This window comes from Rhinolophus sinicus, chromosome 3 (assembly GCF_057876585.1).
Source record: "Rhinolophus sinicus isolate RSI-liver-muscle chromosome 3, RSI-T2T, whole genome shotgun sequence".
NCBI lineage: Eukaryota > Metazoa > Chordata > Mammalia > Chiroptera > Rhinolophidae > Rhinolophus > Rhinolophus sinicus.
In genome coordinates, this window is record NC_142503.1 from 32,634,851 (window position 1) to 32,662,122 (window position 27,272).

At 36.7% G+C, this 27,272-nt stretch overlaps 1 protein-coding gene across 1 annotated transcript in view; it reads left to right on the top strand.

The window, feature by feature from the left end:
* ITGA1 (integrin subunit alpha 1) overlaps window positions 1-27,272 on the top strand; it is a 152,340-nt gene that overhangs the window by 53,151 nt on the left and 71,917 nt on the right. The window contains exons 2-6 of the mRNA XM_019736210.3: window positions 6,937-7,057; window positions 19,847-19,959; window positions 22,696-22,784; window positions 22,904-23,015; window positions 23,623-23,750. Of these exons, the coding sequence (XP_019591769.3) occupies window positions 6,937-7,057; window positions 19,847-19,959; window positions 22,696-22,784; window positions 22,904-23,015; window positions 23,623-23,750 (563 nt within the window). The remainder of the gene's footprint in view (window positions 1-6,936; window positions 7,058-19,846; window positions 19,960-22,695; window positions 22,785-22,903; window positions 23,016-23,622; window positions 23,751-27,272) is intronic.

Genomic DNA, 27,272 nt, shown 5'->3' on the forward strand with positions numbered 1-27,272 from the left:
CGCCTTCCCATACGCCGTGCTCCACGCTGTATGGTCACAGAAATTCATGAGTTCAGCTCTCAGAATGCCAGGACAGCTGGAGAACAGAGCGCTGTGCTCATGTTGCTTGCACAAACACACCAGGCATGTTTCCCACAGTGAGAGCCAGGGACCCCTAAGGTTCTGCAGCTTTTTTATCCTGTAAAACACTGAACCAGAAGATGATGCTGATAGAGTGGAGGCATTGGGTTCTGAGGCTGTTTAAAGAATTTTAGGAGAAGGGACAGTCTGAGAGGAGCTGGCGGAGCCAGCAATTATTTATGGTGGGAGGATATGGGAAAAGAGCAGATGTCTGTAGATACTACAAAGGAAAATAAACTTTGTGGAAGAACAAACTTGTGTAGAAAAATCTTAGCGGTGGGGGGGGGATTTTTTTTTTTTTTTTTAACAAAGGATGTTTGGGAAACACTCTATTGGAGTTTAATATTCTGGACAGCACTTACTGAAGGGGACACATTCTTACAGCCAAACTGACCTTTATACTAGAAATCTTCATTTCTTTGTTTATTCCATCTTGTTCCATTTAACAAACTTGTACTAAACACCTACTGTGTGCCAAGAATTAGGCCTCCTTGCCTCTCTCCCTCTAGCCATATAGAGATACGCACATATACACACACTCACTTTGAAGTTCAAATGCCATTTGTAATAACTGGAGGCCCACGGGACGTTAGCACTAAAAGTCAAAACAATTCGCTCACTACACCAAGCTAAAGTTAAAAAGCAGCTTCCCAGGATGAAACTTGGAAAATCCTTGAACACCGAGGTGTTTATTTGGATTGGCTTTTCTGGACTTGCTGATGGAGGTAGATATCTTGCTGACATATTACATCATTTCTGGTGAAAGAACTTTGAATGGGGAGATTGATTGAGCCTTTTTTTTTTTTTCTTTTATAACTGTATCGGGAAATTCCAGTTGTTTGAAGGAGACACTGAGTTGGAGATGATATTTTTTCCAGAAAATATAAATTCCAGTATTTAAGATTATGCTGTCATTTCCAGACACATGTGTTGGTTCTGTACTCTTTGCTCAAGGCTCTCACACTGTCTTCTTTTCATTCTATTTTTATTTCTCTTGTCCTTACCACTGGAGTTCTTTGGCTCCTCCTTCTCAAGATTGCAGTGTTGTAAAAATAATCATCTCAGAATTCAAATCAAGAATGATGCAGGACTGTAATGTGATTAGACAGGCTCAGTTACACTTTTGATCAGATTTTATCTTTTAAGGCACCATGTATGCCAAAATTGAGATCCAACTCACTTAGCCTGTTCAGAATAATTAAACTAATTAAGACTTCAGATCTACAACACTGATATTATAAAGATATTTCATTATACTATATTACAAGGTGAGGAAAAGGGCTTCCAACTTTCACCAACTCTTATCATTTAAAATGTTTTTCTTCCAAATCCCTGGAGTGCCTCAATGTTAAATATATTTTGTCTAAATATGTAAGGAGAAAATAAAAAGTAAAATTGGAGTTATGCAAATCCCTCATGTATCAACTCATACTTACCGTGAGCATATATGACTTTAGGAGTTTATATCCATCATTCGAGCAGCAGTGGATGAACTCTTTCTACCAGGAAGCTTTGTAAGAGGTGCCCAGGATGTACCAGCGCCCGGGTTTGGGGCGCACGGGTCCTCTGCCGCTCCTCACCACAGAGGTTACACTGCCTAGGTGTGCTCTCTGCTTCTCAGGTGGCTCAACACGGGGACACAGTCAGTATGGCATGAATATACCAGAGGAGTACGCAGGCTCATCCTATCCTTGGAATAGACTTGTGGTCTTTGAAGTCGCTTAGAGGTGAGTAGCTTGTCACTGGAGAGAAGCCTTGACTTGCTATTAGCTCAGAACCTGGGTGGTATCATAAATATGCACCACCTCTTGAGGGACTGAGACGAGACGCCAAGGGATCTAACTGCATCTCACTGTGATCACCTGCACTCCTCCTCCTCGCCATCTCTCCCGCTCGGAGGGCCTGACACCCTCATCTCACATTTTCTTTATACATGTCACTGCAGCTATGAGCAGAAACTGGGAATGTGCTGTGGACATGGGTCACTGCACCCCTGTCCTGCTCACTGATATCACACATCTGTATCACTTTTCAAGATACAAATGATCATCAGAATGGGGGGAAATCTTCTTGCAAAAGAAAACTCAACTGCCAGATGTGAAACGGACCCTTTGGATTTTGCTTATGAAATGTATTAACTCATGTATTGACCATTCCCTATGGAAGGCATTTGTAAGCTCCTTGTAAATGGGATAAACTGAGGCTCATAGAGGTTAAATCATTTGCTGTATATTTTTCCCCAAGCTAGGCCATAAGAGCTGTGAAAGCAGGAGCCCTGCCTTTTTATGACGTTTTATATCCAGGGTTAGTATATATATTCAACCCGAAGTACAGACGTGATTTGTATTTGTGGAATAAATAATACCGCAAAGCTACAGGATGATTAAGAGCTCCCATGGGCCATTTGAGGGTTCTGTTGACCTCGGTTGTTTTGTTTTTATTAATATGACCAGCTCAATAGCACTGTAGTCACGAAGTCTATGATTCAGCCTCAGAAGACCAATGCTGAAGTCTGGTCTCCGCCACTCACCCAACCTGGCCTTTGACAAATCATTTAAACCCTCTGAGGTTCAGTTTCCTAACACAGAGAGAATGACTGCTGTCCTGCCTAACCTCTACAGTTTATTGACAAGCTCAATACCGTTATTTATGTGAAAATGTAAGTGGCAAAATATAAGCAGGAAACATTACACAACTGTAGGTTAGTAAGAGGTTTCTTCTCTCTTTTATTGGTCATATGCGTCATATTCCATAGTGGGGTTAAGAAATTGCACCAAATGATCTCTTTCACAAGAGATATCCTTCAATACCAACAATCTCATCTTCCTCCTCAGTTTTTAGCCCTAAGATGTATCGTATATATAAGCATATTTGAAAGAGAGAAAGCTTTATCACTTTTTCTCTACCCGAACTTATATGTTGGAGTTGAAAACCCTCATGCAGCTTTCTCAGGAGCTCTGTAGCCATGTCTTCTCTCTTTAACTTTCTCCCTCATTCCAGCACCCTGCCAGCTATGGCCACTGTAGAAGAGCCTCCTCCCTAACTCTGCTTCTCAAGAGATGAAATGACATGGAATGATAGTAGCCTTTCTTCTAAACCCATCATGTCACTTTCTACTAGCCCTTCCCAGTTTAGGGCTGTCATAAAAACTGAATCAATATGAATGACTTGGGAATCCTGGGGAAATGTGGACAAATTTCTCGGCCATCTTGAGCCCCCTTCTCCTCATCTGCACTGTGGAGATAATAACATTGTTTAATTGTAGGGTTTGGGCAAATTATATGAGAAGGAGCATGTGAAGAGTAACACATAGCAAGTACACGATATTGTTGTTATTGTTAAGGGGGAAAAAAAACCTATTTTTGCTGGTAGATGTGAAATCAGAATTTACTTTTGACATCTGACTACTGTCTATGTTTCATTTCCAATGATTTTCACCCTGTATGACCCCTAAAGCCACCTCAGTTTTGTTTGTTTGTATGTTTTGTTTTTGTTTGACTTTGATTGAGAGTAAGTATGATTTTGCTTTACTTCTGGTACATAAAGTTCCAAGACAACTTAGTATAACAAAACGAGCATTGAACTAAAAGTATGAGTAGCTGCTTTTACTGTTTATGCACTCCTTTAAATCAAAAGAACAAAATGTAAACTATTTTTTTTATGTCATCTCCTGTGCTTCGTGCTCCTTGGTGCCTTAGCAAACATGAAAGAGGCTGATTTACAATCACTTTGGGCAAATTGCCTGGAGAATTCTGAGGACAGGAAATGAAAAAAGTTCAGCACACACCCCCGGACATTCCACACAACATGTAGAATAAACAAACAGGCCCAAAAAGGAAACCAAAAGCTTTGCTCTTATATTGGGGGGGTACCATGAACGGCCTTTGGGAGAGCGTATACTAAAGATGATGAAGTGATGGAAAAATCCTTCGAGAGGGGTGACTTGACCTTGATTAATGATAATCCCTTTCCTCTTTTGTCTAAAGGATGCTGAGAACTTTTAATTTAGGTAAATTTTGTTACCTGCATCAATTACGAAAGAGGGGTACCATGTTACAGATCTCTTCCTCTCAAACCTTAACAGGAATCAGATTCCTGGAGATCTTGTTGGGACATTGATACTGATTCAGAAAATCTGGAAGAAGGGACCTGAGATATCTGGACCTCTCATGAGCTCCCAGGTGATACAGACGTTGCTGCCTTGGTTTTCAGTCATCTTTTTCAACAAAATCATTGGTGGTGGTGTTCTGGTCCTTATCCATAGAACAATGGTTTTAAACTCAGGTGATTTGGTCTCAGGGGAATTTGGCACTGTGTGGAGACATTTTTGTCTTCACAACTCAGAGGGTACTACTGGCATCAAGTGGATAGGGCCCAGGGGTGCTGCTAAATACAATGCATAGGAGAGCCCCTCATAACAAATAATGTTCTCACCCAAAATGTCAATAGTGCCGAAGTTGAGAAATCCCACTGTAGAAGTACTATTTTGTGTGTTGCTCATATCAAAAATAATTTGTTGAAACTGTTCAAAAAATAAAACTAAACCTGTGAGGAAAGGGTAGGAGCATGTACTATTTATTAATAGTTTGGAGTAGAGAGTCAACAGGGTTTAAAACTGTCTTCGAATATATGAAAGGCTATTATGTGGAAGATGGTAACCAGCTGTTCTCCATCACCCTTGAAGAATGAACAGGAAATGTACATAAATGGACCTGTGCTACCCATCGATTCTTTTTCTGCATATTCCACGCGAGCCAGGCAAATGTCTCTATCATCTTGCTACCATATTTGTCCTGTCCTAAGTCTTGTTGCTGCAGAGACCCTCCTAAATCCTTGGGACGTATTTTCTTCTCACTGCCAAGTCACATCTCTCACTCCCCTTCAAAATCTAACTTGAAAGTTTCCATCTCCATAAAGTCTTGACTAAGATGAAATTGTTGCCAGTTCACCTCCAGCTACAACTGGCGCGCTTCTTCCTTCTGCGTGTTATCTTTCATTCTACATGATATTGCTCATCTGTGTACAAGGAGCTGTGCTAGATTTTGAGGAAGAATAAGAAAGATGAGTAAGAGACCCCTGCTTTTAAGAATTTTCCAGTCTGATACAGAGAACAAACTGATGGTCACCAGATGGGAGGAGGAGTGAGGGGGCTGGGTGAAAAAGATTAAGAGATTAAGAAATATAAACTTGGAAAAAAAGAAATGTAAGTTGGCAGTTAAAAAAATAGTCACAAGGGTATAAAGTACAGCCTACGGAATATAATATTGTAATAATTATGTATGGTGTCAGATGGGTACTAGACTTATCGGGGTGATTACTTCATAAGGTATATAAATGTCTACTCACTATGCTGTACATGTGAAACTAATATAATAGTATATGTCAACTGTAATTGAAAAAATAAATTTAAAAAATAAAAATAAATAAATAAATTTTCAATCTAGGGGTAAAACTCACAGAGATAACTACAATGTATATAGTGTTTAATAATTATCTGTATGAGGGATTTTTTTTTAAAGAAAAGAGGAAGGTTTAGTAGTTAAAAGATTATTTTCAGGTGTGGAGATCAAGAAAGACAAATGGGCATACATAAGTATATATTTTTTGTAAATAGACGTATGTAATTATATTTTGTTAAGAACAAACTTTTCTCTAAGTTATATACAATCCTATGCTTCAAAGAAAGACTTCATATTGTTATCAAAATGTGACGGTTATGAATTAGAACATACAATGAATTAGAGTCTGGGTTTAGACTATATTTATAGAAGAGTTTACAGTGGGTAAGGAAAGGGAATTTCTCAAGATACGTGTAGCTATATCATGGTTTAACAAAGGAGAGTAGATTTAACCACGTCTGAATGCACCTTATGATGCTCTGTGTTTTTATAAGGGAGTGATCCTTGAGAAGAATTCTGAGTTACATCTAGGAGTGGAATACTTTGGAACTTCACAAGTATACTTTAAAAAACAGTACCAGATATGGATTTTGGTACCATCCATTTGAGAGAATTTGGCACCATCCAGAACCCTTTTAGGAGAGAGCCTCATTTATAAAGGGTTTCCATTACCTGAACTACAAGGAAATTGAAGAGAATCAACCCTCATTGAATATCTCATATGTGCCAGGCATTGAGTGAACTCTAGATATATTATATCATCTGATTTAATTTTGACAGCAACCAGTGAGGTTATCACCACCACCAACACTGTAAGGAAGCTTTAGTGTATTAGTGTAACCTTCCATCCACTGTTGGATTCAGAGAGAAAAGCAGAGCAAATCCTAGGCCTGCATAGGAAGCCCATCTCTGAGTGGAGACAATCACCTTGACTTCCCTTTAGAAGCAACAATGAGAAAACTTCCTCTCCCAAAGCTTTAAATTGTGATTCTTGCATCCTCTGTAGTCAAAATGAGAAAATGAAGCTGTTTCCATTTCAGTAGGGGCCATGGTTTTCTGTGGGGCTCACTACTGGAAAACCCTTTGTAACTGCATTAGTCATATGTGAGCTTGAGTTTCTGCTCACTCTTTCCCACACAGCTGAAATCTTAAGGTCTGGGAATGATACAGATACTAAATTACTATGGGAGTTTGTTTGAATGTTAATATTTGTATTTTTTAAAACCCTTATGTTGATTTCCAGTCAGTAATAAGTTAATATGATAGACCTTTTTTGCAGTTCTCAATCTTGACCATCATTGCTCTTTTTAATAAGAGCACAGCTTTCAATGGTAACCTCAAGAATGCCTAACATAATTCAAAACACAATGGAATCTTAGTTAACTCTGTGTAACTATCTTTGTTTTCCCTCTTAAAGTTGTTCTAGGCTTCTGCGTATCCTTCAATGTTGATGTGAAAAATTCAATGACGTTCAGCGGCCCCGTGGAGGACATGTTTGGATACACTGTTCAACAATATGAAAATGAAGAAGGAAAATGGTAAGCCAGTAGGTTTTGCTGTTGTTGGTGTTTGGTTTTCTCACAAGGTAATGGAAAATATTATCTGGCTACAATTTGTTCTGTGAGACTTCAACAGAATTAGTCATTTTTGGTAGAAAATGCAATAATCATTTGGTAATGGACACTGACAAAGTTAAAAAAGAAAACTTCCTTGGCAATATTAAAATAAGTGGTTAGTGATGTCTGTGGAAGCGTGGGTTGCCTCCAAGGAAGGTACTTATCCAAAATAGCCATTGTTCTGTAATTACGTTTTATGGCAAGAGTTCTTTAATTGTTCTCATTTTAAAGTAGCTGAAATTCAGCAGGAAGGATTGGGAGGTGGTGGATGAGATGCTGTCCCATGTTGCTTCTGTAATATAATACTGAGCTTATATTTTTGGCACTTTACTGAGCTCCTGAGTTTGATCTACTACTTATAATGAACCTTACTGAATTTCTTTTACATATTTTTAAGCCCTTTAATATTGGTTAAGTTCACTTTAGGTATGATTCTTACGGCTTTTTTAAAAAATTGTTTCAGGTATACAAGATTATAATTCAACATCTGTATACACTGCAAAGTGATCACCTCCAACGTCTAATTACCATCCCTCACCATGCAATTGACCCCTTTCACCCCTTTTGCCCACCCCCACCCGCTTCCCTTCTAGTAACCACCAATCTGTTCTCTTTATCTACAAGGGCTTTTTGTTTTGTTTGTTTTTAATGATTTTAAGACATATTTAACTTGTTGCAAATTACACAAAAATAATATTAGAGCTTTTTTGGGTTATACTTAATATAATTTTTAGTGAGTCTTTTTTTTATTGCATCTTGTAGAAAAAAGAACAGAAGTTAGTAAAACTTTGCTTCAGCTTAATAACAAACTAAACAAGCCCATTTTTCTAGTAACTACAATAATAAACAAAATGGAATTTAATTCTACTAGGAAAATTGTGATCTATCCATCACTGTTATATTTCATAGATGAAAAGATGTGCCTTTTTGATGTTTATCTTTTACTTTTCATTAATTTGATAATAATCCCCTAAGAACTATCAAAAGTAAGAATTTGCATTCTCACATTTCCTAAGTACAAATATTGCATTGGGTTAGTGCAAAAGTAATTGCTGTTTAAAAGGTTAAAAATAATTGCAAAAACTGCAATTACCTTTGCACCAACCTAATATCTTAGGTGTAAACTAGAATGTGTGGGAATGCTTCCCTCTTCTACTCACCTTATGACTATCTCAGATGAGAAATCTCATAATGGAGTAAAAGTTTTTATATCCTTTGTCTTTCCATCCTGTGCTCTCACTCTCCCCTACTCTCGTTTTTAAGGTTCAGCTGGCAAAGTCATCCCAGTCTCCATTTTATTCTTTTAAGCATTAGGTTTGCAATTCAGGGAGTTTTACCTCTGGGAGAATAATAGTGAGTGGACCAACCTGTCAAGCTTCTCTTTGTGCATAAGGTATATAATAAACTGAAACACAGTGTGGGTTTTTCTTTAAAAATTTAACTTTTACATAAACTACATATAAAAGTTAATTTTCACTAGTTACTAATAGCTACATAAATTTTAAACAGGAGTATAATAAATAGCAAGCCTTAAATTCTTAAATCACCTAGTTAAAATGAACTTTTTTTAAAGGATAATCAAATATTGTTAACATTTTATGAAAGTCTGTTTTTCATTTTCTGATCTGAGGAGAACCTGTAAGCTCCCTCTCATTCAGTCTTGTCTCTCTGACCATAGTCTGATACCAGGAAGTCCCTAATTGTCTGAGTGAATCTGAACAGAGTAAGGGGGAGGTTCATATTTCCTCTTAGGAGACTTAGTGCACCCATTTGATCTTTTCCATCTCTTTTTGTCCTTTATTATAAGAGCCCATCCTATTGTGAGATTTCCATCCTCTGAATTCTCTAATCTCTCTCTTTCAAGCCACCAAGAGGCAAAGAAATGGGAAACTGAAAATCAGGCCTGAATGGGACCTTCAGTTCATGAATTTCCTTCCCATAACTATCTTTGAAGAAAGTGAATGTGGAGATGAGAAAAAAGGAAGATAGCCAGAATGACTTTTGGAAAGAAACAAAAGAGTACATAGAGTGGATAGTAAGAATAAGGTCAAAAAATACATGTTAATGGTTTGAATTGAACTTTAGAAAGATGAACCATTCAGAATTCTATATACATATGTGAGATGTTAATAATGAGATGTTAACCTTTTTGAGATTAGAGACCATGCTTTATACATCTTTCTTAACCCATGAAATCTAACATAGCTGTTGCTGTACAAATGTTTGTTGGTAGGTTAGAGCTTTTTCTACAGCCATGGTATAAATGTAGGCCAGTCAAGCAACAAGTATTCATGTAATACATCTTATGAGTCTGGCATTATACTAAATTCTATGGGAGATATAAGACAAATATATAAGCTTATAATCTAGTAGAGGACATATATGAAATAGAAGTAAAGAATACCACTAATCAGTGTAGTATAGACTATTAATTCAATCGAGTTCAAAGAAGGGGTAAATGATTCTTGATTCTTGAGCGGAGCCTTGTAAAAATGACTTACCTTTTAATAAGAAAAGATGAAATGTCGCTCCAAGTTGGGAAGCCACATAAGCAAGGGCATAGATTTGAGAAAAAGTGTGCACTGTGGCAAGCAAACAAGTCTGACGTTGGGATGGTAGACAGCAACGGACACTGGCAGAGCTAAAAACCAGACAAAGGAGCTTAGACCTAGGTAGAAGACATTGAGAAGGTTGTTTTGTGAACTTAGTTTAGGAAATTACATATAGATCGGATTGGAGACAGGAGTGCCTGAAAGCTAAGAAGTCAACAGGCAAGCAAAATCAGCAAGCTGGTGCTTGAAGTCAGGGACTAGATTCGGGGGAAATGGAATTAAAGAAAAGAGTATCCAAGACAAATGTAGGTGAATCATTAAGTCTTGGTGGAGGTTTGGAAATGGCAAATGAAGTTGTAGGAGAAGTCAAACATACTCCAAAATTTCTATACTGGACCATTGGGAAATGGGTTGTCATTCAGAGACAAATATACAGGAAAAGATGAAAATCAGTTTTATCGGGAAATTGATGAGTATGGTTTTAAACAGCGGGAGTTCAGGTAATGTCTAAGTAGCTGGAAATCAAAAATGGCAAACAGATAAGAGGGAGAAGTTAATATATTAGAGGAAATGTGTAGAGAGCAAGAACTGGTTTGGGTTCCCACTTACAATCTTGTGAATTGCATCTAGCATGGGTTCCTACACATAATGTGTGCTCAGTGTTTATTTGTTGGCTAAAGAACTGAATTTAATTTAACTCCTTGTTATCATTGATGAAAAAACAGACACAAAAATAAAGTTAAAAGTGACTCTTCTATGGCTATTATAAAAAATAAAAGCTAACAAGTGTTGTCAAGGATGTGGGAAAAAGGGAACATTTGTATACTGTTGGTGGGAATGTAAACTGGCGCAGCAACTATGGAAAATAGTATACAAAGTTCTCAAAAAATGAAAAATGAAAAATAGAACTGTGACAGATGATCCAGCATCTCACTTCTGAGTAAATATCAAAAGGAATTGAAATCAGGATCTTGAAGATGTATCTGCCCTCCCATGTTTACTGCAGCGTTATGCACAATAGCCGAGACTTGCAAGCAATCTAAATATCCATTGACAGATGAATACAGTTTTAAAAATTATACATATATGTATATGTATGTATACATAATATCATTTAGCTTTAAGAAATAAGGAAATCTTGCCATTTGAGACAATGTGGATGCACCCAGAGGACAGTTTGCTAAGTGAGATGTCAGACCTGGAACAAATACTGCATGATTCCACTTATATGAAGAATCTACCATAGTCAAACTGATAGAAGCATAGCATAGAATGGTGGTTACAGGGGCTGGAAGGAGAGGGAAAAAAGGAGGTGTCAATCAAAGGGTGCAAAGCTTCAGTTATGCAAGCTGAGTAAGTCCTAGAGATTATAACATAGTGCCTACAGTTGACAATACCGTATTGTATGCTTCAAATTTAGCTAAGAAGGTAGATCATATGTTGTGTTCTTACCACAAAATAATAATAATAGTAATAATAACTAAAGAGGGCAGGAGGAAACTTTGGGAGGTGACAGGTTTGTTTATGGCACAGATTATGGTGATAGTTTTGCAGATGTATACTGATCTCCAAACACATCAGGTTGTATGCATTAAATATGTACAGCTTTGTATATGTCATTCTTACTTCAATAAAACCTTTTTTCTTTTTAAGTGACTCCCCAAGGGAAAGGTAACTACTTAGGGCCAGAGCTGAAAATAAAACTCAAGTCTCTCCACTCCCAGTCTAGTGCTTTTTTCTTCAGTAGAACTATATTAACAGTGAATGTTGATAATAATTATCTTTGCAGTCTCAGACTTTCCATATTCATATGCATGTAAGACTTTCTGAGCATTTGAATGTATATGGATTTCAGATACTTTAATTCCACTTTGGCATTCCGTATTTACAATGATTTTATTGAAAAGGTGTAAAAAATCAGGGCAACAACAAAAAAAACTAAGCAAGCTACAAAAATCTAAATGTCCAAACCTTCAAGGATGGTACCAGCATATCATTGTTCTAAAGAGATCCAGGCACTGGGAAGGCAAAATAAATTTTAGAAACGTGTTTGGATATTCTGTAAGTGTTTATAAAATCTGATCAGATTCAGAACTTATTTTAAGAAATGGACTATGGAATAACTGACCTACTGGAGGTGCCAAAAAAATGTATACAGGTGGACACTTTGGCCAGCGTTGCTCAAGCAGTGGTTCCCTGTAATCAGAAGTGTCTGGACGCTGATGGTAACCACTCTGAGCACCTCTTGTAATTGCAGAAGTCAAACGCGACTTGTATTCATCTTTTGTTATTGGTGTATATTGAGTATTACAATTTTAATACAGGTTTTCTTTCTTAAAATGTGTATACAGTGTTTTGGCACACTCCGTTTTGGGGCAAATATGGATTTTGTTATTTAATTTTCTCTAGAAGTGGGCACCTTTCTAAATCATATTTATTGCTCTTATTTTAGAAGCTCATCAATCTCATATTTTTACAAAATCACCCTGAGCCATCTTGCGTCTTGGCTGAAGTATGCCTAAAGATGAAGTACTGGTTTGTCCATTACAAGCATAGGCTCTGTATTTGAAAAGCAGTGCTTTAATTACTTTGAAAGAACTGAAAAACAGAAGAGGCAGCCTTATGCACCCTTTACCTTTCCAAAGGTTACTGTGAAGTGTAAGTTACTTTATATCACTGGTTCCAAAGCCACGTTTCCTTAGTGGCAGAGCATATTACAGCTCTGATTAAAGTCAGCTGTTGTTCATTATGGCTAGCATGAGCTGAAGCAACCGAGTAATTGCAATGTGGTTCAGAAAAACTCACAAAGAGCATAATTGGTTTAATATTTGTGCTTTGAAGAGAAGAAACTTAAATGTGCTCAGCATTGCACAAGCCCTTCCAGATTCAGTGGTAATCACCAGCAGGGCAAGGTCTCAGCTAAATGGGAAAATCTGACATGTTGGTGTGGGGCTTTCCACTGTCTGTTGTTCCTTTGTTTCATTCCTTCCAGCATTGTGTGCATGCTCTTTGAATTGTTGTTCCGGCAATCATTTTTGGGGACTTCAGTGACTTAATGGGCCTGGATTCTCACAGCAGATTTTCATGATGTAAATACCTCCCTAGCCAATCCTCAATCCTCAATCCAATGTGTGTGTATACGTGTGTGTGTGTGTGTGTGTGTGTGTGTGTGTGTGAGAGTATCCAAATCTTTTGGCTTCATGCCTTTTCCCTAGAGGACCCTGCTTTATGCTGGTAAGGTTTACTGTGGGCTCCTGTGATTGATGCCCTGCTTCCAATGTATGTGTGTTTTAAATAAAGCCTGTTCAAGCTTGGGGTAGAAAAGACTTTTTCAAGGTTCTATCAAATGTTCTCTTGCGCATTTTAATATAATATTTATTTTGCACTGTTTATAATATCTTTTGAAGTTGAAATTTCCTCTTTGCCAAACTTGTCATTTCTCTGGCTTACCTCATTCACACCCTTCTACCTTTCATGACCGAGAGCACTACAGCTAATGTGGGGCCATTTTTATAACTTCATTCTCTAGGATGACCAAACACGTCATTTATTTTTTTTTAATTGTTGTGGTTTTTTTTTTGGTTTTTTTTTTTAATTGGGTGGCAGGGGTACTTGGCACTCTGATAATGACTTGGCTTGGACATCAAGAAAGGGTTAGGTGAAAAGAGTGTTCATGAAATAATGTAAATATGAGACACCAATCTCCAGAAAACTGTTTTATAGAGGGAAAAAACATAAACACAAAAACAGAGTAGTCAGAGATCAGCTACTCTTCAGATAAATATAACAATGGTAATAATGACTATTATGAATAGCAAACATCTCTCAGTTTACCAAATTTTATTATAATTGGAGCTTTTATGGAGAAGAGATGTTTCTCTCACTTCAGTGATCTTTGAGTTCATCAGGTTTCTCTAATGATCAGTGATGAAATCCAGAACATTCTTTAATACTCTTAATCCGCTGACAAATGCCTGCAATAATGTCAAATAAAAATAAAAATCTAATAGAAATAAAATATAATGGGTTAAAGCAAACTTGCATTGAATTTTAAAATAAAAACATCCACGGTTCATGAAACAACGTGGTCTTCACATTGACACTGTGGGCTTAGGTGAGTATCACTCTTATGATCTTCATTTTTCTAAACAGGAAACTGAGAATGAATTGCCAAAGGTTTAATATAGCAAGTACGTGACAGGCCCAGGACATGCAACAGCAGCATTCTGAATTTCAGCCAGTTCTCTCCTCTAACAAGGATTCTCTGGAAACTTGACATGTGGAAATGCCTCCTGTGTTACCCAAAGACATGTATGGCATCCTGCTTAAGCAAAATATTTAACCTCTAAAATGGAAAAAAAAAGCAAAACAAAATAAAAACTTCCCCATTAGGACCTCTTAGCTGTTCACATGAGTCGAAAATTCCCAGGTCAGCCTTGTGTAGATTCTTAGAGTATCTGACACAGTCATCAATTCATTCATTTAATAAATAGTTACTGACTGCTTATTTTGTACCTATCAGTGTTATAGGTACCAAGAATATATGCGTGAATAAAACAGATGAAAATGTCTGCTACCATGGAGCTTATATTCTATTGGTCACGGGGGTGGGGGGACAAAAAATAAATAATAAACTTACTGAATAGATAGGTTATGTCACATGTCAGACTATGATAAGTGCTCTGAGAAAAAAAAAATAGAGCAAAATAATGGGAATTGGGAATGCTGGAGATTCTTGAAATTCCATAAACACTATGCCGTTACTTTTTTAGGATCTTGTTATTTTACACAGCTTGGGAAAAGTAAGGTTTACTTAGGATTAAGGGGTAAAATACAGGTTCTTTCCAGAGCTCTATGCTTGATATCAGAACAAATAGCTCCTAGAAAAATACACATAATTGTTTTATGTCCTGGGTCCTGTTAACCCATTCTTTACCATTGGCCTCAACTCTCACAGTACCTGTCTCAGTCCTGGCCTGCTGCACTCTACCACTTTCTAAGCTCTCACACCTCCATCTTTACTTCACCCATATTACACAATAGGCCATGGTTCCAGTTGCTGTATCAAGTTATTTCCAATGAGCCCCATACTCTAAGTGGCTTTCTATTGTTCTGGAAATCAAATATAAATTCCAGACCCTTCCCTTTCCTTCAAAGTCCACTGCCAGCCAATCTCAACTTCCCTGCTCTTGTTTATATGGAAACTTTTTCCCATGTTCCAGCCACTCATACTTCCTTCTCACCTTCCATTTTTAGCTCTCACTATCGTTTCCATATTTCGCCTGAACTGTCCATGATCTCCCTTCCCTCCTGCCTTATAATTCACAATAACTTTACTATTAACATGTTATTCAGGACTCACTTTTCATTGACTATCCTAGATTTTTCCCCAGTTCACATTTTCCACCTAATCATTTCTTCTCTACACACTTAGAATTTGTTCTAATCTGATGATGGAATCTTAGAATTGAAAGGCTCTTTTGGAGGCCTGTCTTCCATCTACAATAGAAACATCTTCAAAAACATCCATGACCTACTGTAATCTACTTCATCTTGGCCTGAAGGGCTATCTAACCAGCTTATGTCTTCCTTGTCAGTTTAAATCTTTATTAGTTTCTACAAGCCCACCACCCTACTACCGTACCTCTCACACTAAATCTCACTAGATGACTACAGCTAGTATTTTCCAAAGAAGGAAGTGAGGGAAGGTGGTAGGGACGGAAGGAAGGAAGGAAGGAAGGAAGGAAGGAAGGAAGGAAGGAAGGAAGGAAGGAAGGAAGGGAGAGAGAGAGAGAGAGAGAGAGAGAGAGAGAGAGAGAGAGAGAGAAAGAAGACACTAGATCAAACCTTTATCCTCCCTTTCTGTTTCAGTTAGCTGTTGCTGCATAACAAATTACTCCGAAACTTAGTGGCTTAAAACAACAATAATTAATTATTTCTCAAGATTTTCAGGATTGAATAGGTGTGCCCCTGCTGCCTAGGGAACCACAGGAATTCTCATTCCTGAAGCTGCAGTCATTTAGTAATTTGGGAAGGAGGTTCCAAGATGATTTAACTCTCGTGTCTGGCAGTTCCTGCTGTCAGCTCAAACAACGCTTCTCCTCCATATGGCCTCTCATCCTCCATTAAGCCATGCTGGGCTTATTCATAGCATGCTGGTCTCAGATTTCCAAAAATGGTGAAGTGGAATCTGCAAAACCTTTTAAGACCTAGCCTCAGAAGTCACAGTATCATTTTGGCTGCATTCTATTTGTCAAGCAAATCCCAGTTGTAACAGGAGGAAAAATTATATCTCATTCTGTCTCAGTGAAGGATGAGAAACAAAGTTTCATCATGAAAATGCACACAGTTCCGAACCATCTACCACACTTACAAACCTCTGGATACCAGGCCATCCAGAGCCCTGCCTAGGGATAGTAGTCCTTCCGCATTTCTAAGACAAACCTGACCTTCTGGATCTGCCCCTTCTACCTGCTCAGGAACTCTACTCCTTCTCCTGTGACATCAGCCTTTCTCCTGTTATTATGATTTAACCATATCCAGGTTGCCTCCATAGTAAATTTAAACTTGCCTCAAACCTCTAGTGATTTACCTAATAAAAAGAAGCCCACACTTATTAACATGGCCTATCTCCCTCATTTTTAGCCGTGTTACTTGAAATGAAGTCTGCCCTAGACTTATGGATCCCATTCTCACCTCCCGTTCTTGATATGCTTTCCTTCTTTGATTTCTGTGACACCACTGTTTCCTGATCCTCCTTCTTCCTCTCTAATCACTCCTACTAGTTTCCTTCCTTTGCTCATTGAAATCTCAAGTGTTCTTTTTCCCTAGATGCTAGCCTTCAGCTCTCTTCTTACTCTACTATCTTAAGGTGGTAGTATTTACTCAGGGTCTCAACCATGCTCTCAGCATATTCATATATGTTCCATGTGGTTTCTTAGATGTTCCCCAGCAAGACTGAGCCCAGCTAAGTAATCCATTATTAGTGCACTCTTTATTAACCTGTTTTCCTTCCCGCCATCATTTTCCCCACCTCCCCATTAGTGCATTCTTAGAATTGCCTCCCCAAAATTTACCTGTACCAAAGTCCTTATCTAGAGTATGCTTTGGGGGGAACCCAAACTAAGACACATATCCTAAATATTTCTAGAATTGGTTATTCCTTTGTTTTCACTTCCTTAATTCAAACACTCCTTTCTTATCTGGATTATTTTAAGAACTCTTACCTCCACTCTTTGAGTCTGATTTGCCCCTCTCCCCAATTTATTCATAATACTGCAAGCAAATAAACTTTATAAATTAGAGTTGATCCTGTCACATCCCTCTTTGATATATTCAGTGGTTCCCAACCTCCCCCTCCATAAAATACATCTAATGTTCTTAAGGTGGACTATAAGAATATTCACGATTGGAACCCTGATAACTTTGCCAGACTGAACTTCTACTCCAGCTGCAGTGAGACACTTGAAGTTCTCAAAAGAGCCGTATTCTTTCTTCCTTTTGAGTCTTTGCTGAAGTGCTCCAAGTTCAGACCTATTTAGTATTGTTATAGTACATTTATAGTTTTGCTTCCCCTCTAAGTTTTAAACAAAGTTAAAAACTGTGTTTTATCTATTTTATATCCCTAGGGCCTGCCATAAATGCCAAGCATGTAGACTCAATAACCATTAATCGATCTATCTAGCCTCAACTGAAAGACTTTCCATAATGGTACACTCACTACTTTCCTCGAAACTGTTTTAACTATAAAACTAAAGTAATCAATCACATCTCAAAAAAGCTTTGAAAATACCAGGGGAAAAGCCTAACCATAACCTCTTTAATATAATTTGTTATGTTTTTGGTGTGTTCCCTTTTAATCTATGTTTTCCATAGATGCAGTTCTTCATCATCTGAAAAAATATATAATAATAATTAAAAAAAACTAACACTTAGTATATATTATGAGCCAAATATTGTCTTAAGCGTTTTACGTGCATTGACATTTAATTTTCGTAGTGACCCTGTGAGGTAGCTACTCTTATTATTTTCATTTTACAGATGAAGAAACTAAGACACCAAGGGTAACTGACTTGTCCTAAACCATACGTCTAAGTAAATGGTAAAGTCATGATTTGAACTTACGAAATCTGGCGACAAAGCTCGTGCTATGTTTCACAAAGAAGATTAAATTAAGCAGTACATGGAAAGCACTTTGAACAGTGTCTGGCCCATGGCATAAATTAATTAAATGATAGCTATTATTATTATTGCTATTATAATGAGCACATTGAGTATAATTTGGTATCTTTCACTTTAAATTATGTCATACATTTTCATTAAATTTGGTAGGTTTTTACTTTAAATAAGGTCAAAAATAATTTTTAATCCTACCTTGCAATCTTATTACCCATTATTTTTTATGACTGCAATATCCTATAGAATGACCCTGTAATAATTAATTAGTTCTTACTGATCATCATATTTCTTTTAATCTTTCACTATTATATATAGCACTTTGAGCATTATCTTTATGGATGACGTTTTCCCCCTTAATTTTAGGTCATTGTTTTTTAGGAGAGATTTCCAGAAGTAAGAATTATATATCAAAGGGTTTAAACATTTTTATGGTTATTTATTCATATCAGAAGTGGCTTTGCAAAGGCCTTATATCATAACCATGTTTTAGGGAGTCTGTTCAACAATTCAGTATTTACAATTGTTATTACATTTATTTCCATTAATACTAGCTTCTCCCAAAGGATCTACACAACATAAATCCCATCCCTTTTCAATATGACAGACTTTCACATACTTACATTTTTAAAAATGTATCCCCTATCCACCTGTACCCTTATACAACCTCTCAACTCTTCTTCAGACATGTTTTTCTCTATGCTAAACATCCCCAACTTTCGCATCTCTGGTCTGACAAAATTACCAGACTGAACCGTCTTAGTCTTAGTCTCCTAAATACATTCCATTGTGCCCATGTCCCTCTTAATTTGGAGATTCCAGACATGGCCTGACAGTGCAGAGCACAGAGGAGCTATCACTTTCGTTGACCAAGGCATCTATTTCCAGCAATGCAGCCTAAGGTCACATTAGCATTTTTGGCACTAAAAGACACTGTTGGTTCATGTTTACTTGCTGTCAACTAAATCCTGCATGACTTTTTCACAAGAACTCCTATTAAGTCAGGTTTCCCACATCCTGTACTGATGAAGATAATAGTATGCAGTTAGGGGAAGTTATTTACATAGGTTTTCATTAAACTTGAGCTGACTTAAGTTTCTTTTTCCAGAATGTTGGGATACTTCTGAATGCCCAAAGAGGCATATTTACTTGATGAATACCTTTATGCTTTCTGTATCTTCATTCAAGACATTAGTAAAGTATGGGCTAAGACAATCCCAAGTGTAATCTTATGGTGCATAATTGGAATCCTTTGGTTACTAGCAGTCGGTGTCTTTGGGTACAGCTATTTAGCCAGCAATGAAGCAGCTGTGGTTCCACGCCAATACCTTAACAATCAGTCACATTCATCCATCCTATTTCTGAAGATATCATAGGACACCTTGTTAAATGGTTTGCTAGAACTGAAATAAATCATGATTATATTTTCCATTAATTAAAATCATGATTATATTTTATAATTCTGTCTAAAAAGACATTAAATGATTTTAACCTGGGTCTTATAATTATTCTTATTTTCTAAGTGCTTACAAATTAGCGTATACTAATACTAAGCCATATGACGATCAAATGTTTGCGAGTGTATTTCCTAACTTCTCTATTAAATTATCAGTTCCTGATGGGAAAAATACATTTATACTTCCATGTGTATTTTGTAAACTAACACAGCAGCAGACTTAACCACTAATTATTATTTTTAGCCCCCAAATAGGAAATATAATAAAATAATATTTAATACAATCAAATAAAATATACTGAGATTTCTCCTCCATATATTTTATGGCTATTTTTTAAATTCACATCAATCTGCAGTTTGGAAAAGACACGCTGCTCATTTTAGATAACATTAAATTAATAATAGAAGATGACTATCTGATTATGTCTGTGGGAACTGCTGTCTGTTGTCTTAGAATTAGTTATAAAATAACTAGAACAAAATGTTTCTTGTTGTTCACAAATGTTAACTGAGTTATTTAACTTCCAGGGTGCTTATTGGTTCTCCTTTAGTTGGCCAACCCAAGAACAGAACTGGAGATGTCTATAAATGTCCAGTTGGAAGAGGAGAATCATTACCTTGCATAAAGTTGGATCTACCAGGTATGTAACTCAGAATGTTCAAGTCTGGTCCTAAATTTTGCCCAGTATTCTAACTAAAAATCAATTTCAACCAACTCAAGAAAATATTAAAACTAATCTATAAACATTCTTTAATTCTTTTCATTCAAATTCACATTAAATGACATTTTGTTTCCCTCTGCTCTCCATTTGCTTTAGAAATTCACCATAGACTATCCAGAGATTTAGAAGATCTTACTGGTTTTGTAACTTTTAACAGCCTCCATCGTTCAGAATCCATTGTAAACCAGTGGTAACATGAAACAACTTTTCCAAATAAAACCTGCCCATCACATTTCCTCCACAAAATATAACTTAGTGTTTGTTTTTTAAAATAAAATAGCACAAGAGGAATTGACATAGATAAACTTAATTTAAAAAAAAAAGAGAATAGCACAAGGTAAATTTACATTGAAATAGAGATATTTGATAGAAATATCACTGTGGTTAGAACATGACTAGAAAATTCCTATTAGAACTATCCAGCAATCAGAAACCTGTCAGTGTTTTATACAATATTAAATAACATGGAATTGACTCATAACCTACAGCTTTATTTCAGATATTATATTTTTCAGTTCTCCTTTTTTAAAATTTCCTATTGCTTTATTTATTATGAACATTTTTCCTTTATATGCATAAGCATAGTTATAATAGCTGCTTTTATATCCTTGCTTGATAATTCCAACATCTGGAATATATCTACATCACTTTCCATTTATTACTTCTCTTTTGAAGTTGGGTCACATTTTCCTGTTTCTTCTTATGTTTAGTAATTTTGGATTGTATCCTGGATTATACTTTTGAGTTATAAGTGTGGAGACCTAGATCTGTTGTATGCCTTTAAATAGCCTTAACTTTTTGTTTTAGCAAAGCAATTTGCTTGGCTGAGCTCAATTTCCAAATTTCATTGGGAAGCTGGGCTGTTAAAACTAATCTATGAACATATATATGCATATATACAGTTCAGGTCATTCAGCTATTTGGACAGAATATGTATGTATATATTAAAACTCTTCTTTCGTGGCTCTACTTTCCAAGATATTTCCCTGCACTTTGCAGTTGCTGCCATTGTCCCAATTTCTGTCCTCTCTTTCTTCAAGACTGTAAGACTGAGAGAGTTCTATTTGAGATTTAGCCACCGACTAGGGCCTTCCCTTAGGAAAAAACAAGAGGAAACACCCTGTGCTAATCTCTTCTTACCAGCATAAGCTTCTCTCCAGTTTCTGCCTGCTTTTGGTTACTTTCCAGTGCCTTCAGATGGTTGTTTCATATATTTTATTTTCCTTTTCCTAGCGTTTATATTTGTTATTTGGAAAACAGTTGTTCTGACAGAACATACTCCTCCATTCCTGGAAACTGGAATAGAGTTTTTAGCATTAGCATAGAGACTTTAACTATGTCAAGAACAGTAGACTTTCGTATCCCCGTTTTGTAAACCCGAAACTAATAAAATTAAAAAAAATGTTAACAACAACAAACAAACAAAAAAAACAGAAAAAAATACTGTTAAAAATAATAAACAAACTCAGCAACTTTGAAAGATTCAACATAAAAAAAAAAAGTACAGCACAAGGAATGTAGTCAATAATATTGTAATAATTATATATAGTATCAGATGGGAAATAAACTTATTGGGGTTATCATTTCAAAAACAAACAAACAGAAAACAGAACGGTAGAAAAGTTTCTGCTGTAGTCCCTAATGTCCCAGGGACTGTTCATCCTGGACCAACCCTAGTATTAAAAACTCTAATCCAGATTATTCAAGACTATTGTAGCTGATAGCCCGTTTCCAGGTGCTTTCAAAGCAAATCAGACTAAACTCTGGGTAAAGACCAAGGTTCAGGTAGAGAAGTCAGTGGGACCATTCGGGAATCTCTGCTTCTATTCCCTCCTTAAATCTATGTATAATCTTAAGGTAGGAAACTCTTCTGGGCAGGAACAGTGAGACAAATCTTTCTTGACCTTGAGTTTTGCCACTTTCAAATATGTCAACACTAAGCAGAGTTCAGAAGATTTTGCTTTTCCTGTCCAATCTTTTTTTTTTTCTTTTTTTTACTGTGAGTAAGAAGAACTTTTTGCCAATTTTGCCAGGTTGGCTTACTTTACGACCTAACATTCCTATGTGGAATGTCAAAGATAGTCCCTTCATTGTGTTTCTTTTCTTCAAACTTCCTGACACTGCTCTAATCCTGCTCCGGTTTTCTTTGTAACCCTCATGATGTGCCCATGATATTGAAGTTAATGATCCAAAAATTTGTATTTGAGTTTTCTTTTCTGGTTTTCTATCCAGTTTCCCTCTTCTTGCCAAAAGTTATGTTTCATTATTGGTCACTTATAACATATAGATATAACACGTAAGATACATGTGTAAGTTTACATTATATCTATAATATTATAAGAATAAATTTTTTGTTTGTTTTAATTAGCAAAAATGTGTGAAAGACAATCCCACATTCTAGTTGCCCTGATAGTTCTGCATTCTTTTACAGTTCAGCAAAACTATTTGGGATGGTGATCCAGACAAAGTTTCTGGGACATAAGCCATATTTTCAGCCTTAGCTTGTTCATTATATTCCTTAATATACTTTCAAGATTGTTTAGTTGAATCAAAAGAAGAATGTGCTATGATTTGAGCAAAGCAAGTTAGAACGTTTTAATGAGAGATATTTAATTTCATTTTTTCAACCCTCATAAAATTTTGTTCTATTTTTAGTTAATACATCAATTCCCAATGTCTCAGAAGTAAAGGAGAACATGACGTTTGGATCAACGTTAGTCACCAACCCAAATGGAGGGTTTCTGGTAAGAAAGCAGAGTAATGATGGTTAATGAACCAGGAATGCTATCATTGTAAGTCTATTAAAATCTGTTACATAATTTTAATCTGCAGTTTTTTTCATTTTGTTTTCCATTTTTAAAAGGCATGTGGGCCCTTATATGCCTATAGATGTGGACATTTGCATTACACAACTGGAATCTGTTCTGATGTCAGCCCCACATTTCAAGTCGTGAACTCCATTGCCCCTGTACAAGGTACAAATTTTATGCAATTGTCTTGCAAGTTTGAAAGCGTAAGCAATTAATGAGACATATGTATACAAAGGAGCATACCAAAAAGCTTGATATATTTTCTCAGCTACCAGCATTACCAATTTAGGTAAATGTTTGCTTTGCCAATATATAACCAAACCTCACTGCTATTTTTGGAACTGATATTAGCGTAAATAACCTTTAGAGAGTCATATTTAAACATCATAGCTGAAGCTGTCACATTGTTTGTATTTAAAGGGTGAGTTTCTTTGAGGATCGTAACCTCACTTGAAATGCACACAGAATGAGAACTGTTATATAAAACTCATAGTGAGGAAATTTCCAAAGATAACTTATACAATGTTCATTAAAATTAAATAGAGGTGGTTTTTTACTTGATAAGAATCCCACACCAATTATCATTGAGTGCAGTGAGCATTTATCACTTTTACTTTTTCTAAACCTACTTTTTCTGATTAAAAAAATCAATGTGTTCACTTTGTAAAACATAGTTAATCTTTTAAACTGAGCTTCTTTTAGGCAAGAAAATGCTTCATATATCTCTAAAAAGAGAGACTCCAATTTGAACAATCGATTCCCTTTTTTGCAGAATGCAGCACTCAGCTGGACATAGTCATAGTGCTGGATGGTTCTAACAGTATTTACCCCTGGGAAAGTGTTACAGCTTTTTTAAACAACCTTCTTGAAAGAATGGATATTGGTCTTAAACAGACACAGGTATGTGACACTGTGTTTTGATCTCTGCATTTTGATTTCTGTTGACTAGAAGATAAAAGTGCACAAATTTTTAATCAAGCAAAATATTCTGAAAGTAAGTTCATTAATAAAGCTAAAATTCAGCATGAATTTTATATTCCATAACCCTGTTCTTATTCCTGATAAACGGGACATTACTGGTAGACCGTGTTATTTTCTAAACAAAAAATATTATGAAAGCTGCCACTTTCAATGCCCTTGGAAAGTGTCCCCTGTAGATCTCTGTATATACATTTTAAGAAAGGAAAACTGTATTAATATTGTAATACTCAATATATACCGATAACAAAAGATGAATACAAGTTACGTTTGACTTCTGCAATTACAAGAGGTGTCCATAGTGGTTACCATCAGCGTCCAGACACTTCTGATTACGGCGAACTACTGCTTGAGCAACACTGACCAAAGTGTCCACTTATGCACATTTTTTGGCACCCCCGGTATAGCCATATAAATATGTGTCTATCCATATAGATATAGATATATATATATAGATAGCTATATATAGATATATATATAAACATATGTATATACATGAAAAACAAATTTTATCAAAGGGATGATAGTTGAAGATTGCAAATTAGACTGAAATCTCAAAGTGAAAGGTCATAAGGCTGTGTTCCAAAGCTGAACAGTTCTCTTTAGAGAGCTAGGTGAGGCATAAGCTTGTGTACATCCTACTGGAGCATAGAGAACTTGAAGTGAGTGTCAAATCATTCAAAGAAAATGGAGTTTTACACATCAAAATGTAAAGTTTCCCGGATGCAAGTTTGTCATCTACAATTGATCTTCCCAAGTGAATTACCAGTGGTTTGGAGAAGATACTGTATCTCTTCCTGCTGCAGGTATCAGGCGGCCTGCATTCTTAGAAAACCACTCTAGAATCGTGACTTGCTCCTCCTTCTCATGTATTTCCACATGGATCTCCTTCTCTTCCCTTCTGAGGACCTCTCTCCCTGCCTCCTTTCCTCTCTTCCACGTCCTTTCTCTCCTCAGTCAGTAGATTTTGTAGAGCCATAAAATTGAGCTGGACAGAATCTTAGAGGTAATTTAGCCAAGAATCTCAATTTATGGAGGGGACACAAGAGGCTAAGTGATTTGTTCAGGGTTCCTTGTTTGTTGACAGCAGATCAGAACACACCACTCTCCTATTACAGTCCAGTGTTCTTTCCTTTCTGAGAGCCCTACCTCGGGAGAAGGTTCAGAGCTGGTCCTATCTGACGTCCTTAAATAATAGGTCTCTAGTTCTTTCCATCTTCTTATGACTGTCCTCCTCCTTCTTAGGCCAGCCCCTTGGCTGGAACCAGGCCAGGCCTCTTGGTACCCCCACTCCCTGCACTGATAGACCTGCTACCACCCTGCTGGATCACAGCTCTCTCTTCTCTCAGCACTTTTCCCATGATGTGCTGCTTCCTTCCACCTGTTTTGTCTCGCCCATTTTACCTTCCTATCCAATGCTTTCTTTCCAAAGCTAATAATATTCTTGGAATAGTTTTAAATTTCTAATATTGTATCATCATCTGAATATTTAAGTTTCCTTTTCAACTCTTTTGTCTATTTTACTGTAAAAAATTAATTTATTTGTAGCTATTTGCGGAATTTAATGCAGCTGCAATGCGTATGAAGTTGCTCTACAACTTCAGGAAGAAAATCTATAAGACTATTTTAGAATTATAATCACTGCTTCATTTGAGGATCTGAGACAGTGGCTAAGTTTTGTAAAGAAATAAGTAACAATCAGTAGCTTATATACTCAACCCGTTCTGCTGCAAATTTGATATTTCTAACTATCAGAATTATAATTAATTTTACATTTCTGTAGTGAGAATCCTAATAGAAGAGCTATTCTGCCTAATCACCAGAGGAATTCCAGCTGCCAGTGTACTTCATGGAGTTAGGGCTTCCTCTTAGGGAACAATGACTCTATTCAGAGGAATGGGGATAGCGGGGGGTCCAGATGCTACCAGTGAATGGGAGGGACTTGTACTTACTTGGAGGCAGGAGAATCAGATCACATTTACTCAGTTCCAGGACTCCATTCCACAGAGAGGAAGATTTTGGAATGCAACTCTATATTGAGTTGTTTGTAGCATCTGCCAACTTCATCTGAAGGAACCTACCTGCTCCCTAAAGAGCAAGGAGCTGCTTAAATTGCTGGATTTCTGTGTCACGTTTTTCTTGTATCGTTCATTGTGGAGCTCATTTATTCAGATGTTTTTCCTGAGGGTTTACTAAGTAGCAGACTCTGTGATAGGTCTTGGATAATCACGGAGAATAAGACAGACAGCCACTGCCTTCATGGATTTTCTGTAAAATGCAGTGTCTCTCCAACTGTGGCTCATGGAATTCCTACTTCAGAATCCCTGAGGTGCTTGGATTGTAACCCCCAGATATTCAGAATTGGCATGCCTGAGGGTGGGGCCACAGAGCCTGCATTTTAGTAAGCAATCCACGTAATTCATAAACAGGTTGAGGTTGAAGAAACACTGGACTAATGCATTTTTATTATACTGATATGTGTGTGTGTGTGTGTGTGTGTGTGTGAGAGAGAGAGAGTTTGCCGCATCCTCTAGATTACAGGCACCTCAGGAGCGAAGACTTTACATCACCTTTTTGTCCTTGTCAGTGGCCAGCCCAGTGCTTTGCTGGGACATAGCAGGCTCTCGATGAGCACTTGTTGAATATACGCGTACGTGTAGACCATAATAAATGCATGTTTGTATTATTCTCTGACAGGTGGACATTTGATAAGACTTTTTTCTATAACTGGCATTTTCATATTCTTTTAAGTATATACTTTAGGCTTTAGTATTTTCTAATATTTGTCTATTTTGGCGTAAGTTGTGTAAATGACTAGTTTCATTACTAATGCTCTAAACAGAAGGTATTGGAAAGACATATTTATTAGAACATTACTCCTACTAAACTGAATTTAATAGGGTTTTAAGTATAACAATTGAAACTCTCTTTAAATTTAACCTTCCTTCAATGGATTCAGAATAGTAATTCATTCATAGAAAATTTGGAAAGATACTTCCTCTTCAAAGAAATGTGTACTGAAAAGTATGCTTATTTTTTTGTATGATCTTATGGCAATTCTCTCCAAAAACAAAAACTATTTGTTTTAACCATTGTTTTTTTCCTGATTTGTTGCTAACTCAATTTAAATAAGTTTTTGGTGTATGTGCTTTGTTTACAATGAAAGCACCCAACTCTGCCCTAAGATTGGTAGAGTTAGCTTCTGAAATGTTTCTTCCTCCTTACTTACCCTCCCTACCTCCATTTCTGAAAGGGGCAGACATAAACATGAATTGTGAGAGAGGCTACCCAGAGGAGTTACAAAGATGGAAAGTTAAGAACTAGATAGAGGACTCTTGGACTTGTCATTCATACCAAGGGTATAAAGGCATTAAGAATGGAGTTGATAAGATTTGTGAAGAGGATTTCTCTGTAGAAAGAGTCTAGTGAGAAAGGCTTCAATGG